Source organism: Artibeus jamaicensis, unplaced genomic scaffold (genome assembly GCF_021234435.1).
Source record: "Artibeus jamaicensis isolate MK-2021 breed Jamaican fruit bat unplaced genomic scaffold, CSHL_Jam_final contig_391, whole genome shotgun sequence".
NCBI lineage: Eukaryota > Metazoa > Chordata > Mammalia > Chiroptera > Phyllostomidae > Artibeus > Artibeus jamaicensis.
In genome coordinates, this window is record NW_026521814.1 from 10562956 (window position 1) to 10582399 (window position 19444).

Here is a 19444-nt window from a genome sequence, read left to right on the forward strand (position 1 = left end):
ACCAAAGGTTGTTGAACTCTCCTAAAGAGGGTGGCACCAATTAAATACAAGGTTAGTTTTTGTCGCTGGTGTAAGTGGTGATGGGTATGTGCGGCCACTTTTGTCTGTTTGTTGAGTGGGGCATGCAGATCTGGCCCTGGCTGAGCTGCTTGAGGGAACAGAGAGGAGTCGCTGTCACTGGTGGGTCCTCCTCCTCTGCCTGCGCCTCCGCTGTGCTCAGCCTCTTTGTGAAGTAAACAGGAGCCGACAGTCAGAGGTTCAGAGTCGCTCTCCGCTATCAGCCTGCTTGGGGCAGTCACACCTCTCTAGGTGGCCCCTGATTGAAAGTGTGGTGGGTGAGAGTCCAGTTCTGGGCTACCCCCACTGACTGTGAGATTGCCAAAAGTTACCAAACACCTCCCAGCTCCGTCTGCCCACCTGCAGGATAATAACACCTACCTTGTGAGACTACTGTAGGATGGAACAAAAGTGAATACAGGGCCTGGCACAAAGAATGCCTCCCCCTTTTTATGTCAAAATCTTTTATTACAAAAAAGCATGTAATTCTGTAATATAACAATATCACACTCAAATACACCGTATGATGTTTTAGGTGAAATGTTCAAATTAAAACTATAAGTTATTACACCCATATTATTACTCTACCATCCACACTCAAGAGGGGTTACTTCCACCGGACCCTGTATGTGTAAAGCAAGTGCATTGGTTGACCACCAGTAAGAACACAGTAAATGCCAGCTGCTATTTTTACTATAATCCCCCAAATGTAGTTCTTGCTGGGCTGGGCTATAGCCATTTATGTCAGGGTGTTTCTCATTTGGATGTACGCAGCTTGGAGAGAGGGAGCACCTCTCATTCATGTCTCGTCCACAGCACCCAGTGTGGCGACATTCGGGAGGCACTGCACTGAGGGCATGTGTGTTGAGTGGGAGAAGCTGACACCTGTTGTCCCGTGGATTTAGGAAGTGGACTCTGGTTGGGTCCCAAGTGGTCACATCTACAGACCAGTTCTCTGGGAAGAACTTCCCAACTGAAGTGCAGTGTTGTTAAACTGCGGGACCGATCACCTTAGCCTTTGGGGGGCCTGAGCATTTATTGGGGGCTTGGGGGCCTGCCTCAGTTGGTCCCAGTAATTGTCCCTGAGTGCCATCACTTTAGACGAGGTTGGAAGACACTGCTCCAGGCTGAAATGTAAAATGGACAGTTGTCACTAAATAATACGTATAATTTCATAGTTTATGAAAAACAAAACAGGTTTTAGCTAGATGGACATTGGAAGGATATATATGAGTTGAATATGCTTGAGGAGATTGTAATTGTGGGTAATATTTTGCCCTAATGTTTTCCTAAATGCATTTCTGTAATTAACAGAAGGAAACCTTCACAAGTGTTACTTTAAAAAACATTTTAGCCCTGGCCGGATGGCTCAGTTGGTTGGAGCATCATTCCATGTACCGAAAGGCTGCAGGTTCGATCCCCAGTCAGGGCATGTATGGGAGGCAACTGATCAATCTCTTTCTCTCCCTTCCTCCCTTCAAAAAAATCAATAAATAAATCATTGGGTGAGGATTAAAAAGAAACACTTAAATGCTACTTTTAACAATGTTAATCTATATGTGGCCATTAAGTAAACTTCTAACAATATTATAAAGTAGAATTGTTGTATTGTGAACAAGTGAGCAGACTACAGTGAAGGTTAAATAAAAGTCCATGTTTAATCTGTGTCAGAAACTGTCATCTCTCAAAGGAAAATAAAAAGCTGTCTGTACAGGAGGAAATAGCTGTTGAAACACGGACACCGATACAGACGGTGAGTGAGGGGTGGGCTGCGGACGCCCAGGAGAGCACCTGCAGAACAGCGGCAGCAGGCACGTTATCTGACTGAGGGGCAGGCATAATTTATTGTCCAAACCAGGATACTTCAGAGGGGGAGTGGGGGCACTCTTCATCGTTTCACTGGGACCGTAGGGTGAGCTGTGGCTGTCCTGGGGCACACCGGACCCCAGTGTCACATGGCTTCTAAGTGGGCATTGGACAGAGACCGAGAAGAGAGTTATGGTCACTGTCAGGCCTGTGGATGAGCATGTGAAGTTTTTGTAAGTGTTATGGAAACAAAATCTTTGTGATGCTATAAAAAGTGTGGTACATGGATCCCTAAAGCTCTGTCCTATCTTAGTCTCCATATCTTTTGCCCCCTTCTCCTCTAGTTCATTCCCTGCCAGAAGACTTATTTTCCAAAATAATGGCTGTGATTTTTTCAGTCTCCTTAAGATCTCTGCTGACCAGCATGGTGAGCAGAATGAAGTCTGCATCCTCACCGGCTCCCGCTTCAGCCCCCTCTCACAGGGCTTCAGTTCTCTTCTCCGTTTTCCCCTTTGAGAGACCACTAGAACCTTAGACCTTTGGGACTCCTGGCTACTCCCGGCCTACGGTTTCCTACCTCTCTGCCTCTGCTTATGCTTTATCATTTTCTCGCCAGGAAATCTGCTACCCTTTGCTCATGCTTGTATATTTCTGCCTATTCTTCACATCCAGTTCAACTTTCAGCTATACTGCTGCAGAAAGCGAAAATTGGAAGAAAAAAGTTCTTTGTACAACTTTTGTACTCATTCGTGCCTCTTCTAGCTCTGAACCGCCAGGAGTTTTTATACAGACCTCTGTGTACCTTCATATGGACCCATATGACTGTTTTCATCCTTGCATTTTCATCATTTAGATAGAGGTCTTAGACCCTCCTATCAATCAGAAGTCATTTTAGGGCAGAATCCAAGTCCTTTTCTTCCTGTGACTCTCAGAGAATTTCTCCTTGTACTTTGCATGTGGTTGCCATGCAACAGAGTTGTTGACTGACAGAGGTTAGAGACTGAACTTCAGAACTGTGATGCCCTTATCTCTGCTTAGGGGAAGAAATGGAGGGGGACAAAGGTATTTCCTGTTTTGTTTGCTCAGACACTTGGGGTTGGGATGTGCGTGAGCATCTGATTCTTGTTGGCCCTGAGGAGTGGCTTCCCATTTCTCATAGAAGGACTCGGACGTGGACCAGCTTCTGGCATTCAGAAAGTCTGTTACACTCTCTCAAACTAGAGCTGTGTCTTTCATGTAGATGGAGAGTCACAGTATCTATTTACTAAACGGACCACACATGTCTGCCACAAGGTCCCTTTCTGAGACTGACTTTGGTCAGACACCGGCCCATTAGGGAACTCTGTCTCCAGGCATCTTTTTGCTGGGGTAGTCATGATTGCTGGGTATAATAATTCAAACAGGGCCCGCAACTGCATGTGAGGCCAACTTTCATTTTACAGCATTCTGTACACCAGCCTCCCTAGCCTGGAATATTAATTCTGATAACTTTGAAAACCAAAATGACTAACAGGAAAAAGAAAGACTGTCAGATTGAATCTTCATCCCTAGCTAATCACAGGCCCTGCCATATGTCCTTGGCACAAATCGTGTTGCTGCCTGGGGCGTCTCGTTCTCTGCAGTGAGCCGCGCTGGAAATGGTGTTGGTGAGGACTGCTCTTGCCATTTTATACTCCGAAGGGACATGAGGATGAAATTCAAGGCATCTGTTTTTCCTGGAATTTGTAGTATTGGAACTATGCAAATTAGATGTCTTAGTGGGTGGGTATGATGACAAAAGGTTTTAGTGTAACAAAAATTAATTTAAAAAATCATATTCTCTACTAACCAACTCATTTTACTTGTCCACTCACTATTAAAGCTGGAGAACTGTGAAAGAAAGGAGAATTTGACAATATCTTAAGAAATGCATCCTACTGTGCCCTAAGTAACCTTTAGTTCACTAACAGTCTTTAGCTGATAAGATCCTATATTTAATTTACAGGCTATAGCCAGCTATACTGTATAGAGAACATTATTCCAACCAAATTCCCAGAGTGTATTTTTATTTAGCAATAGATCTGGAAGGTCCTGCCCCGTTTTGTTTAAGATATAGTCAGGATATAAACTGCCAAGTAATTACAGGGTAACATAGCACCATGATTTTATTTATTTATTATTTATTTCTTGGCTCAATATGTAACTCCTCTTAGAACATAGACTAAAGATGGACTGAATCTTGAAGGCAATTTAGCCCCATGGCTTCCTTTTGGATATGGGGAAGGCAGCCCCAGGAAGTTAAGCAACTTGCTTGTTAGTGGCGGTGCTAAACCTAAGTCACAGAGTTATTACTTCTAGCACATTCTGTTGGTCACAGGGCCAGCTAAATTCATGAAGAGAGGAAATGAGCCCCAGCTGTTGATAAAATATTTGTGGCCATTTTTAATCCACCATACTCAAAGCAGAGTTTTGTTTTATAACATTTTTGACTCTTTGGGGTATTGACTGCTTTTTAGTTGGAAAATATTTCAGCCATTTTTTCATCAAACATTTTTTCTTCCTCATTTTCCTTCTCTTCTTTATGTAGGACTTCAAATTTATACAGATTAAACTCTTGATATTGTCTCATGGGTCATCGAGTCTGTTTTTATTAGTACTTTTTAACCTTCCCCTCTGCATGTTTTGGTTGACATAATTTGTACTGCCTGCCTTAAGGTTCATTGATCTTTTTTCTGCAGTTCCCAGGCTGCTCTTAAGCCCATCCAGTACATTTTTTTCTTTTCATATTTTGTATTTTTCAGCTTTAGAATTTCCATTTGCTTCCTATTTAAAGTATCCATTCTCCTTATGCTAATCTTTTACAATCTTTAAACATATTTATAATAACTGTTTTTAAAGTCTTTGGTATTTTCAACATCTGTCATCACTGGGTCTGTTTCTATTTACTTTTTTCTGGTTATGAGCCACATTTTCCTGTTTTCTTTGCATGTGTAGTAATTTCTGATTATGTGCTTGACATGGTGATGCAATGATGTTGAGAATCTGGATTCATTTCTTGAAAGAATGTCAGCTTCTATTTCATAGGTAGTAACTTACTGGCTAATTTGCTTGCTTTTTATTGAGGCTTATTTTTATGTCTTTTTATTGATAGGATAGGTCCAGGTCTGGGGCTGATGTGGCCTTTTTGGAGTCTCAGTTGAATGTCCAGGGCGATTGGTGAAGTCTACTCTGGCTGTCGGAGACACTATATACTGTGTAACCTCTAGAATTTCAATTCAGCTTACGCTCCCCTCGAACGGTTCTCTGCCAGGCCTCTCTGGAGTATTGGCCTGCACATTTGCAGCCAATCACTCAAGAAGACCCTATGGTAGAATTTGTGTCTCTCTCTGATTCTCTTCACTGCAAATTCCGACCACCTCAGCATCCCTGAATTCTTGTCTCTGCCACACCAGCCCAATAAGTTGTCATGCTCTGCTTGGGTTCTCCATGCCCACCTGTAGTCTAGAAAGTATCTCTAGACAAAATATTAAGTCTATTATGTGGATCACCTCTGTGTTTCCCTTCCTTCTGGGATCATAATCCTGTGTTACCTGTTATCCATTTCTGAAAGCAGTTGCTTCATGTATTTTGTTCAATTTTTAAATTTTTTCTGTGGGAGGGTTAGTTTGGTACTAATTACTCCATAATAGCAGAAGTAGAAGTTTTCCATCTTTTATATCGAAACAATAGATTTTTTAAATAAGTAGAAATTCCTTTTATTAAAAAAAAACATAAATTGCCATCCTACATAGTGCTCAATTGACCAATCCGGAGCATTAAATAGAGAGACGAGTTCACTAGTGAACTGAAGACCCCTGCAGGGCTTTCTTGGACACATGGCTACTGTGTGTGGTCAATCACAGGCTGGTGAGCTGTAGGGAAGAAACTCTAGTTAAAAACCCTTGGTGCTAGGTCAAAATAGTGCTGACTTTGACATGCTGAATTTTTTAATTCCACCCCCTTATTGCCAGAGCCCTGGAATTCTTCTGTTATTTACTTTAGTTCTTCCGCGCGAGTTCCGGTTTGTCAAGGGGGCTGAATGCTCAAGCTTCTATCTCATCCCAACCTCTAAAGACCTGTCTTCACCCTGTGTGTCCGCATGCCAATATTTCTATTTCTATCTGTTACTCATCAATCAGAATAAAATTCAGGCTCATCTCCCACCCCCACTTAAATATATTTATATCTGTTAGAAATACTGTGGGGCAGGAGACTAGTTACCGCAGGAATAGCTTGCTTATCTCCACACAGGAATAGGAAACCCCCGTGTAGCTGCTGGTGCTGTGTTATATATTCTAGTTTAGAGCCATTTTTGGTTTGGGCTGAGTTCAGTGGGTTTCTGTGAGTATATCTCTTGCAAAAATTGTGTTTGCCCTTCCTCATTTTGGGGATATTGCTTTATGGCAGAAGCCACTGCCTTGTTTCCATGTATCATATGATTTTTACCTTCAGAAAAGGCTTAGTACGTAATAAGATAAAAGGTTGAAAATTGGTGTTCTAGGTAATGTACCTCTTCTCCCCCCTTCCCTATCCTCAGTAAACTTTCTTTTTTCTGCTTTCTTCCTCCTTCAGGGTCTTTTTATTGCCCAGAAAGAGAGAATGCTAAGATTATGAGAAGAAGCTGACTCGAGAGATTCTCATTCCCTAATTCTCACAGCCTTGCAATCCTCGCAAGCCCCTTAGGGTTTGCCAAAAATTTAATTGTAGCAGTGGCAATTTTTTTTGAGCAGAGACACCTCAAATTTGAGTGTAGTTCTAAGTACTGTGAAATGGTTTTTGAGAGCCTCTGCTTACTATGGTGAAAATTACACAGAGGTGAAATAAAACAAAGAGCCAAAACACACAAAAAAACCTCATCAGTTCAAAAGTATCCAGAAAGCATTTTAAAGAAACATCAGATATCTGAGTCATCCTAGAAGCCATTCTAAAATTTGAAGTCTCCAGAAGAAATTATTTTTAACTTAATGCCACTAGAAGAAGTATATTTCCGAGGGAGAATTATGATAGAGTTGCATTTTACATGCTGTTTGGGGTCCAGTAAGTGTCCCGATTTGGCTGGGGTCTAGGGAAGGGGCGTGGAGAGACTTGGCCCAGCCTGATGACCCTGCACAGAGTTTAGACACCCTTGGACAGTCAGAGATTTCTGAAAAAGGTCTGCAAAAATGTTCTTTGGTTTTATATTTTCATTTTAATTGTACTGAGACAAATTGCAACATACCGAGGCTGGTTAAAAAGGTTTTTCTCTCTGTTCAGTAACAAATGAGCAGAAGCATTATTTAGATATCAGCGGGGCTGTTCCTGCCCTCCGCCTGAAGGTAGGCCTTTTTTAACTGTCCAAATAGCCTGGGGCCCCAGAGCTGGCGTCTCTCTTGCTACGGGACCAAAGACAGTGATTATCTGCGAAGGTGAGGTGAAGGTATTCTGATCCCTCATATTGTTCAGGGCCAAAACGGTGGTCCAGAGTGACTTCAGTCACGACTTTCTAATTTTATTTGGGACCCTGAAGGGGCATTTTTCTCTTCACTCTTTAAGAGAGATGTAAAAGCAAGCAGGCATGATTTCTAAACAAGGAGTGTGAGGCCAGGAATGAGCAGACTTCACACGTTCCGCTCCCTGGTGGCCGATGTGCAGGTGTGTTTTGGAAGGATCATAGAGGTTTTGGTATGTCTGGGGACAGTCCGTCTCCCTGTGAGGGTAAGGGGCTGAAGTTGCACCAGGGGTCTCAGGATCCACCAAGGGGATTTCTGAGTCTCCCTTGAACATAGGCAGAATCAAGAGCCAAGAGAGAATTTTGGCAACTGATTGAGTTATGTGTGTGTGTGTGTGAGTGCGAGTATGTGTGTGTCGTTAAAGGAAAAGTGTTCAGTAACACTTGTTAAAGCTGGTAAGGCAGACTTTATTCAGGACCACAGCGACAGATACAGGTACCAGTGCCACAGGTCTCTGCCATGGGGAAGATCGGGCTCAACTCCATACACAGCATGGGCAGGTGGGAATTTATAGCCAAGGAGCAGGGTGGGCATGGGAGTCCGTGGATGGAAACTGCAAGGGGAAGGGGGGGGTTCTGCTAGAGTGACCTAACAGGACTCTTGAAGAAGCTGGGCCAGGGTGATTGGGGGTCACCTGGCTGGTGGTGGGGGATAAAGAGCCTGGTCAGGTCCTGAGGGTGGTTGGTCAGATATTGAGGGTGGGGGTTCGGGTTACACTGATTTAGTGGGGTTCTTGCTACAATTCGGTTTTACAAGGAAGTGCACAGATGGGCCCAAGAGAAGGTGAAAGAGCCTGACTAAAGTCTAGTAACCAAAGAAGCTTTGTCAGTATGGATGTGTGCGTGTGCATTTGTACATATCTGTCTTTGTGCGTGCATTTCTGTGTGTATCTGTGCATGGGTGTGTGGGGGGTGGGGAGTAGGAAACTTAGGAAGAGGACTTAGTAGATCAGGTCTCTAGGGAGAGTGGCCATTTTTAGGGCTAAATGACCAAACAGTGCGGTTACTGTGGCCATGGGAAGAGAAATGAGAAAGAACTGATTTTAGGGATAATTTACAATAATGCCTTTAGGAAGTCTTTGTAGAACTTTCATCCATAAGTGGTCTGTTCCTTCACTGACTTCCTATTTCCCTTTTTCCTATTTTAATTGTGCTTCTCACCACATCTCAGCTTGATGATGACGTAGGCACGCAAACCTCCCTAATGCGACTTGAACTTCCTGGGCGCCGGGACGCGCCCTTCTTGTCACTGGAGGGTTTCACTTTCCATTCATGTAGGTGCTCAGTAAATATTTACAGATTGAATGAATGCATGTCCAGCACCTTTCCCCCCTGAATTTTGTTGACACTGTTGGGAAAACTTACAATTAGTCAAGAGTAAACATTTCAGTATTCTAAGTGGTTAATAATCATAATTAAAACAACATGGTAAGTGGTAAACATCTTGATGTGTAAAGACTTTTGATGGATCCACGCCATCATTGCTGTTATAAATGCACACAATTTTAGCATGCCATCACTCACATAACCTTTTGTCAAATGTTTTTGTGTGTGAAATGGGCTTTGTGAAACCTGCGTTATTTAACAGTTTGATAAAAATTTTCAGAGCCCTTTGAAAAGTTAACAGTGTCACAGAGAGGCCACGATTGTCGGGTTCACAGTGTTTGACATCTTACTGTTGTTACAATAGAGAAAAACATCCATGTGCATCTATCTATAAAACCTTCAAAAGGCACATGAGGATTCTAACATGTTTTGAAGCACTTTAATCATTGATTTCATTAGCTTCTTCTTAAAAAAAGGTCTTTGTGGCTAATGATGATGATAAAGAGATGGTATTAGTAATAATTTATGTAGCTTTTTATAGTTTACAGAACTCACACATATCTCAGATTTAACAGATGATCAGGAGAGGAGACTAGCTCTTTATACACTAAGTGGCTACTAAAACAAAACAAACAAACTGTAAAGTCATTTTAATGCAAATGTATTTAGTTAACATGACAACCAATATTCTGAAATAGACTTACTGATCTTTAAAAGATATCTCAAAATTTAAAAAGTACATCTTAAACTAATGTAATATTGTTTATCAGCTACAATTAAAGTTAAATTAAAAAAAATACAAGTCGTTACCGAACAAGACAAGAGGGGCAATGCAATATTTGGCCCACCTAGGGATGCCCAAAACTGCTATACAACAGGGGCCCCTCCCAAAAAAAACCAAAATACTAATATCTACTGGGCTCTTCTGTCCGCCGCGAATTGGAAAGACATCTCTCAATGCCAGAGATTTGTGAAAAGGAAACAAAATGTTTATTTAATGCTATTCAGGCCTAATGCCTCCACTAAAATATCGAAGTCCTTTAGGTTGTACACCTACACCCACACAGCGCTCCCTTCTCCCACTGTCCCAACTCCGGGTACCGTAAATCAGGAAAAGAGCACACGTCTGTGTTGCAGGCCGCTGGCACCGTCAGCTGTGTCACTGTGCAGGATCTCGAGTTAATCCAAAATACTGTGGTACCCTCTCATGGTCCACTGGCAAGAGTCCTTTGTACCCAGTTCCAGTCAAAGTCTCTCTTGCTTTTTCAGGCCACGTGGCCAAAGGGGGCATCCCAAAGCCTCTTCTACCAAAGCTGCAGGAGTCCGCACTCCACCACAAGCATGTGGCTTTCTTCTTCACCTGGCTGCAGGGACCTCCATTCTGGCAAAGCTGCGTGATTTTCCCTTTCACCTGGGCAGCTATCCCCTCATGTCCCGGAGCCAGTCTTTTCCAAGCTCCCACACAGGCACTTTTCACTAAGGAGCGCAGCCCCTCATTACCTTCTGAGTCCAAACCCTTCTCACTCAGGAGTGCAGCCCCTAGTTACATCCTCCTGACTCCCAGCTACTATCTTCTCCCTGGCTCCAAACTTGGCCACTGCTATTCAACATATCTATGAAACTGTTAAAGGTTATAGATATGTTAAATGGCCATTCTAGAGGTTAGCTGCAAAACTATTGCTATGCAAAACAGCTCTCAATGGCCCTGCTCCATTCATCCCTTCCCCCTGGGGTGGGAGGGCGGTGAGGACATCTTATATGTCTCTCCAATATTCCTATACACTTTGAATTCTGGACACCATTCCAAATCTTTTTTGGGGGCCCCCCCTGGCTGCACCCTGTATCAAAGTAATTTAGGAATGAAGCGTTACACACCTTCTCTCAAGAAGACAGGGCTCTGAAGTTCATTACTGTTGCCACTCCTTGGCCGAGTTGACGGTCATGGGAAGGTGCTGGGCAGGGCGCAGTCCTGACCCCTGTCCCCCCCTTTCACTCACTTCCTGCACCGCCACAGCTCTCTCTGTTGGGGGCTGGAGTCCACTGTCCTGTGAGGGCCCTCACAGCTTCTGCAGGAGTGAGCACTAACCAAGAACAGCCCAAAAACAATAACGCATAAGCATTTGTGAGGAAAAAATGTACAGTAACTATAAAATGGACAGAAATCCCTCCCCTCAGATGACCTGTAGTTCAGGTAGACGATAATCAATATTCGCATTCACTTTGCCGTGGCGAGGGCCACCCCTCATCAGTCAGCTGACAGAGCTGAAGAACCCTGAGAGGAAAAAAACTAAAAGCAGAAAAACAGTGATTTCAGTGGTTTATAAAAATAAGACTCAATGAATGAACAGATGAATGACAGTACCTCCAAGAAGACTATATTTATAAGTATGAAATGTGAAATAATAAAGTAATGAGATTAGAGGCCAAAAAATGTTACCAGTAGATTTCAGAGATGAGAGAGAATGTTATCAGGAAAAGCTCCCTGAAGGCGGTGAACCCTGAGCTGGTCGTAAGCAAATGAGTCAGTGTGAGAAAGTAGCTTCATGTCCATCCTGGTTTTCTATTGCTGTGTAACAAATTACCACAAACTGAGTGGCTCAGAACAGCACACATTCATTATCTCATCTTTCCAGGGGGTGGGACCTCTCGCTGGTCTGAGTCCCCTGCTCATGGTCATAAAGGCTGAAATTAAGGAGCTGACTTGGCTGTGCTCCCTTGTGGACCTCGGGGACCTGTTTGTTCCAAGCTCACAGGACTGTTGGTAGAATTCAGTTTCTTGCGGTTGTAGTTCTGATGTCCCGTTTTCTTGCTGGCTGCCCGCCAGGGGCCTCATTCATTCTTTGCTACGCAGCCTTTTTGCCACGTGGAAGTTTCCTTCTTCAAGGCCAGCAACAGAATCTCCCACTTCCTCCACCCTCTTTTAAAGGATTCACCTGATTAGGTCAGGCTCACCTGGAGGGGGGACCTCCCTTTTGACTAACTTAAAGTCGACTGATTAGGGATCTTCATTTTTTTTTAAATGTTTGAAAACTTTTTTCAGTTGCAGTTTACAGTCAACACTATTTTGTATTAGTTTCAGGTGTATAGCATAGTGGTTGGAAAATCATGTGCTTTCCAAAGTGATTCCTGCTGGTGTTCCTAGTACCTACCTGACACCATAGTTATTACAACATTATTGACTGCATTTCCTAAGCTGTACAAGGGATCTTAATTACATCTGCAAAATCTCTTTACCTTTGTCCTATACCTAGCATAATCATGGGGGTGATATCGCCCCACTTTTTCTATGTTCTACTGACTAAGAATGGATTACAGCTCCTGGGGGTCATACAAAGGGCGGGTTGCCTTTGAATCCTGCCTACCACAGTATTTCTTTTGTAAGTGGTTCTGTTTGTTGTTGTCTGAACATGTTTTAAAATTAAAGTTTTTTTTAAAAAAGGGATTTAAAAAAATGGGCCTTGGGTGTCAGGTGCCAGGCTGAGGAAAATAACTTCTCTGAGGTTGGGGCTTTTATTTATTTTAACTGAGGGGACCAGCTGTCCGCAGTGATTGAGGGAGTGGAAAGGGGTGGGTTACAGTTAGGGAACCCCCTCCCCATTCTGACACAGTGCCAGAGCTTCCTGACCGTTCTCGTGGTGGCTGGCCTTTACTCTCTCCCATCTGCCTTCACTTGCAGTCAAGGTGATCTTTCCAAAACTCGCATCCAGTCACGTCACTGCCCTGCTAAAAATACTTCCGCTGACTGTTAGATGGAACCCAAGTGCTCTGGCCTCCTGGGACGGGACTGCCATGCCGTTCGGCTTCATGTCCCAACACTGGCTTCAGGTGCTCTTTATTCACACTCAGCTGAGACAGTGACAGTAAGGTTAAGAGGAGGGGGCAGATTTGAGAGACGGAGCAAGTAGAGTTACCTGCATGTGACGAGGGAGGATGAGCCTTCCTCATGCGTGTAAATAAGGAGCGCAGGTGCAGCAGCAGGTGTGGGAGAGAGGATGAGTTCATTCTGAGGTCACCGTAGCAGATCACACCCCAGGGCGTGCGTGGCTTGCCCTCCACCGGGTCCTCTGGGATCTGCAAAGGACGTGCCAGGCATGACCTCTGCAGAGACGAGAACGGATGTGGCATTCAGAGACTGCGGGTTCTCAGGACAAGAAGGGCAGCAGCAGGGTCCTCACCAGTGGCCGTTACAGAGGTGGGACAGCTGAGATGTCATTAAGAGCTGAATGGAATTTCCCCCACTGTCTGAAGTACTCAATAAAAGCAATGACAGATAACATTGCTTTTCATTGTTTCTGTGGTTTAAAGGTTTAAACAATGGAAGACATTGTTAGGGCCTGATTTGGCATGGCCAGAGCAAATATCAGGAAGAGAGGTTTCAAACTTTTCCTGGTTATCTCAAATTAACTTTGTCTTTCCAAGTGTCTTTTGTCACTTGGCCTCCTATTTCCAGTTATGAATCCTGAAGGTTTTTTGTGCCTGTTTTGGACTGTATGGAAGTATCTTCCTGTTGCTTTCTGTTTTTGCCAGAGACCAGTTTCTTCTGGAGAGTGCTGGGCCAGAAATGTTTTTAAGCTGCCCTGGTCCGCTTTCCTAAAATGGGACACTGCTTTCCTCGATGGAAGGTGGATTCTATTCTCCGTTCATCTCCCTTCCCACATGATTAAGTAGTGTCTACCTTATCAATGTCCAGTCAATTTCCAGCTCCTGTGCTCCTTGTGATTCCTCCCATGGTGCTCTCAGAGCTGCCATTGCTTTGGGCCGCAGGTGAGTGCCAACACTGCTGTGGCTGCTTGCTGTGGCTGGTGTGGCTCCCTGCTGGTGCGGCACTGCTCTCCAGAAGGGGTTCCCTGGCACGGCTCCTCGCAGAGGGCCACCTCTGCCACTGAGGCCGTCACTACCTTGGAGAGCCTTCCCTCTGGGCATGCAGAGGCTTCTGTTGAAAGTGGTCTGCACCACTGTCCGTACTTCTTTGTTAAATGCTGAAGTTCTGGCCCTGAACTTGGAGAATGTAGCTGTGGGTTTATAAAGCCCCTCCAACCTGCCAACAGGTAGGAAGAGGCTGATAAACTACAGCACACATACGGAGGTGCTGTACCATACCTCCTGGTAAAGCCTGCAAACCTCTCAGCTCTTGCAGGCACTTGGTTGTCGCATAGACTGGGCACTCGTGCAGCAGGATTTCCCTTCTTCCTTCCTTGCAGGTATAATTCAAGCCCTTTCTGTACAGTTAATTGGGAGGCTAGCCAAGATTGTGGGCATATTCTCTGAGTGTAGCATACTTGGGTCTGAAAGTGTGCAGGTGAAGAGCCCCCACGTAAACTCATGAAAGCTGTGTGTTTGTTGTTCCCACAACTGACAGGTCATCTGCTCGTGTCTTCCAAAATGCTCATCTGCCGTGGTGGGATCTGTCCTCCTCTGACAGTGTCCCGAGTCCCCTGGGACTAGAGCATGTGTAGTCCTGACCTCTGTGTTAGTCTAGGTGATGCTGTGGACGGGTGCCCCTTTCCCTTCAAATCTCAGTGGCTTCGCACAGTGGAGGTTTATTTCTCACTTACACAAAGTCTCCGTCTTGTGTTTATAGCTTCTGAAACACATGTCTTCTGCGTTAGTTACCTGGGGCAGCTAAAACAAGATACCCCAAACTGGATGGTTTGGAACAATGGAAATTTATTCTCTCGTGGGTGTGGAAGATAGAATCCAAAGTCAGTAGGGCCACGTTCTCCTGACGGCTCAGAGGGAAGACCCTTCCTGGGCTTGCAGATGCATCACTCCAGTTTCTGCCTCCAGCGTCACACGGCCATCCTCCCAGTGTCTCTGAGTCCGAATTTCCCCTCTTTCATAAGGACACTGGTCCTTGGATTATGGCCCACCCTGATCCACTGTGATCTCATGTTAACTCCATTCCATCAGCAAAGACTATTCCTGAATGAGTTACACTCAGGTACCAGGTTTTAGGACTTCAACTTATCTTTTGGGGAGGACGCAGTTCAACCCATAACACCCAACAAAGTTTGGGGGAGGAAGGGAGGGATGGAAGAGACACCCCTGGCTCTCAACAGTTTCACCTCAGAAGTATACAAGCTAGTTTTGTTCACAATGTACTGACCAGAGTATGGACCCAACATAATTGCTGTGGAAGCTAGTAAATTTAGGGGAGCGCATGGTACTCAGTGTGAATTACTTCTCTCAGTCACATCCTTGTGCAGCTCATTTCCTCTGATCCCAGGATGCCTTGGGCACATATGAGGCTGGATAGTTTCGATATAATGTGAAATGCCTATCAAGGAATATCATCTGATCCTGCAGAACATATTGAAGGAAGAGATTTGAAAACAAAGGAGACAGTATATATAATCTGTGAAACTCTCCCATCGTCATTTGGTTCTTTGGTTCATCTTAATCCAGAGAGTACAAAATGGTGGGCAACAATTTGGATCCAGTCTGTAGATATTTTATGTGTGGCCTACATAATGTTTAAGAAACGTGAACAAACATTGATCTTTCTTGAACAATGGGAAGATCTGGCCACATCTGGGCCCCATTTCCACAGAAAACCAGGCATAAGGGACACAACTGAACGCTCCTCCCTGCAGACAGCCCGTCCCCGCCTTTTGCTGTGGTCCCCTCCGTTCTCTGGTTTTGCCGACCCTGCAGCTGACTCTCAAGTCTCATTCGTCTTTGTGTTTTCATCATTGTTTTCTTATAGCATAGATTTTTCTTCCTTGTATTTGGATCTTTTTACTTACATAATTTGCCTGAATGGCCTCTGCAGGCATTTGTGTTTGTGACCTTAATTTTAAGTAAAATCTGCATCTTCTTGTATCTTACTATATCCCGGTGCTTTTAGGGGATTAAACACTACCCAAAGCATCACCTTGAACTCATGACTCTGAGGCGGATTCCTGCTATAGCATCTGTAAAGGGAAAACTCACTCCTCCAGCATTTCCTTTAACTCACTACTTCCACACTCCTGACACTCCTGACCCAGGTGGGCAATTCTGAGGCACCAGCTAAGTGTCCTACAATTTAACTCACCTCAGTTCAACCTTGACTCTGTCTCCCTGAGGATTGCGTCTGATCTCACAGGTTAAGGGCTCAGTCCCACAAGAGTACCCCCACCCCCACATTTCAGATGCCCATCACCAGTCCAGGTTGTCACCTGTGCTTCTGGCCAATGGGCTGATGAATCAGAGAGGTTTCCACCACTTCCTCTTTGGGTTTGATTAATTTGCTAGAATGGCTCACAGAACTCAGGAAAACAGGTTATTTAGTTTTTTATTTTTACTTTTTAAAAACAACAATTTACCAATTTTTAATAAAAGGATAAAATCACCAAAAGCCAGATGGAAGAGGTGCGGAGGGCAAGGTGTGAGAAAGGGCAGGAGTTTCCATGCTCTCTTCGAGGGCGCCGCTCTCCCCCAATTTCCACATGCTCACCTAGCTGGGAGGGGTCCCAACCCAGTAAGTAGTTCGAGGACTTTTATAGGGGCTTTATTATTTAGGCACCATTGATTAAATCATCGACCTTTGGTGACTGAACTCAATCTTCAGCCTCCTCCATAGAGGTTGGTTGAGGAGCAGGGCTGAAAGTTCCAACTCCTGGCAACCAGCCTCCATCCTTGGGGTACTTAGGGGTTTTCCGAAAGTCACGTCACTGACATAAACTCAGCTGTAGTTGAAAGGGACTGGTTGTGAGTAACAAGGCACCTGTGGCGGCCTCCGGCCAGCAGAGTGCACCTGTTGTGGCTGGCAATGGGAATAAATGCACAGGTGACGACAATCCTGTGGAGAAAAAGGGAACAGCACGGCTACTCTCTCAAGGGGACAGTGCCTATGGTGCCTCAGCCACTCCCTCAAGAGGGGAGCGCATCGACCCTTTCCTAGACAGGCTTTTATTGTTTTCCTTGGGTCTTACACCAGAGAAACATTTATTATTTATTACATAGAATATTATTGTCTACATTTTAGGTACAATCAAGGGAATGAAAATAACATGCAGAGGGGAATGGTGGCAAGCTGATTAGCTCTGTCCTTGGAAAATTCACCCAGGCTTTGGAAATTACCTTGAAAATAGACAATACACATTCATTGTTTTAGACCAGGGTGATGGAGTTTTAGCAAGAGCAAGCCATAACAATACGCATTTTCTAGGCCTGACTCCCACGGGAAACCTGGGTTTGAAGGTCTGGCTCCTGCCCACCACTTCGCTTCTGTAGATTTTCCATACAGAGCTGAGTCACATTTGTCACACTAAAACAAACCGGTCCCCAACAGGCACCCATTTCACCCTCATGGCTCTGAAGCATTTCAGGAACTAAGGACAAAAGACCAAATATTATAACAAAAGATGCCCCTGTATGGCTCTTACATAGAAAATTGTAAGTTTCAGGAGCTAGAAACAGTGGACAAAGACCAAATGTATATATTTCTTACTATAAATTGCAATACACAGCATTCGCAGTAAGCATGATTTAAGGTGAACAGTTGACAACAGCTTGGAAGTACCTGTGATGGGGTAAGTAAACATTTGCAATGAAAAATTTGAAATTGGGACAGTCGCATAAACCTCAATATTACTGGAACAGTGCATCTTGACTGGAACAAATCCTTACTGATACAGCTTTTCGTGCCTCATCTCTTCTTGTAGACCATTGGAACGATCCAGTGAAGATGTGGACATAATTTTCACACGGCTGAAAGAAGTTAAAGCTTTTGAGAAATTTCACCCAAATCTCCTTCATCAGATTTGTTTATGTGGTTATTATGAGAATCTGGAAAAAGGAATAACATGTAAGAAATTCAACTCCAACATTATACGTTTATGTCTGGTTTGTGTTTACTTGTGGTTACCCTGTGGGGATCGATAGCCATGGAGTGTTTGTGCCAAATATTTTCGTTTCACCTGAAGGTATTAGGTTGACGGTTCCCTCTGCTCTGTATATTTGGTCTCATGAATGCCTTTCCTTAGCTCTGTTCACAGCGTGGAAGTGGTTCTTCCAGGGCAGCCTGCTTTCCAGACGGAATTGGAAGGACATACTGATTCATATAATTCAGCTGTATTTTTAGGAATTCAAACAATTATTTTCTCTAGCCCCCAAAATATGTTAGCCAGTAGAATGTTAAGTAAAAATAAGAGGTTATTTAACTAATCCTAGTAGTAATGTTTTGATTTAACCTCAGCGGCATTCTCTATTCCAGGTGTGAATAAGGGGCAGGGAGAGTGAAACAATTTATAGTGTTAGCTACATTTAAAAAAAGAAGTATTTTCTCATTAAAAACATAATGCTTTTTTTCTGTCTGTTGGAACACTTTATGCTGTGGTAACAGAAAACTCCCATCCAACTGGCTTGAATAATGACTTACTCATACAAGAGGAAAAATCAGTTACTCATATACCAGAAGTCTTGAGGTAGGATGACTTCAGGGTGGGTTAGGTAGGTGGCTCAGTGACATTAATAAGTTTCCAGATTCCTCTCATCTTGTTGTTTGGTTTTTCTCTGTAGCCTCATATGTTGGCTTTTGTCCTCAGGTTTGTCCCAAATGGTTCTAAGACAGTTACAGCACATGGAAGCATTGCATACGGATACAAAAACATTCTGCCGAAGGGCTATTTCTTTTTTGTGTCTCCTTTTCAGAAGTCCTCCAGCAGACTTCCTGTATTGTTTCATTGGCTAGAATTGTATCACATGCCCATGTCTAAACCAATCAGTGCAAAGATAATGGGACCACCATGATTAAATTAGACCAATTATTATGAACCCATTGGAGTTAGGAAAACTCTTGCTCTGAGCACTTGGCCTTTAAAGAAGGGTGGAAACTTGTATATAACTCTTGTATCTATAATGTTCAGTTAGATAAGAGGAAGGGAGGGCATGATTCTGGATGGGTAATCAGCAGGGTCTGTTACAACATCATTGTAGAAAATTTAAAAGACAGAATAAAAATCACCTAGGATTCCCAAACCCAGAGGTTACTATAACACTTTGCTGGTGTCCTTCAAGATGTTTTCCATGTGAATGCTCACTACAGTCACACTTCTACTAACAAAGTCATTCAAATATGTTGTTTTCAAACATTATTATTGATATTGGAAACTTCTTTTTCTTGGGGATGAGGCTGTATTTTCTGTTTCTTAAAGCCATTTTCAAAATGAATCTCCTGTGACATATCATGTTAATATCATTTGATTGGCAAATGATAATATCTTTGGGGGCCAGAAAGTTCACGAAAGTCAAAGCCCTAACTCTAAAATAAGTCACTTACGAAGGCGAGGAGCAGCAGTTACTGGAGAGGCTGGCTATAAACCCATCTATTCCCCATTAAGCTTATCACTGTGCTTGGTAGGACGCCATCATCATTCTTCACCTTCCCGCAGCAGGCCTCAGTCAGGGAGTCTGGAGCCGCTCTACGGCGTTCATTGCAGCCCCCAGAGGCTGGTTCTTCCAGGTGAGCACCAGCCTTGCCAGAACTCAGCTGTCCTGCTGGGGTGTCATGTGATTTCTCATTGAGTCACTAGACCTCTGATTTTAACCATAAAAAGACTTAAAATATCAGATTGTTCCATCTGGTTATTTAGCTGGAATATTTCAAAGAATTGTTGGGTTCGTGCAAGATTTTTGACCCAGTGTTTCAGAATGACTTCGCCAAGTCCTGGTCTTACTCCAATGTGGGAACTACAGTTCTACCTAAACATCTAAATGTCTCCTCCTGAGAGCACCAAAGGCAAAGCAAAGTCAGGTTCAGAAATG

The 19444-nt window shown here is 43.8% G+C and overlaps 1 protein-coding gene across 2 annotated transcripts in view; it reads left to right on the top strand.

Moving 5' to 3' along the window:
- The window catches only part of RAPGEF4 (Rap guanine nucleotide exchange factor 4), a 286117-nt gene that overhangs the window by 25354 nt on the left and 241319 nt on the right, over positions 1–19444 (top strand). For both annotated transcript variants that reach the window (XM_053665181.1, XM_053665182.1), the window contains exon 2: positions 17344–17486. In XM_053665181.1, the coding sequence (XP_053521156.1) occupies positions 17344–17486 (143 nt within the window). The remainder of the gene's footprint in view (positions 1–17343; positions 17487–19444) is intronic.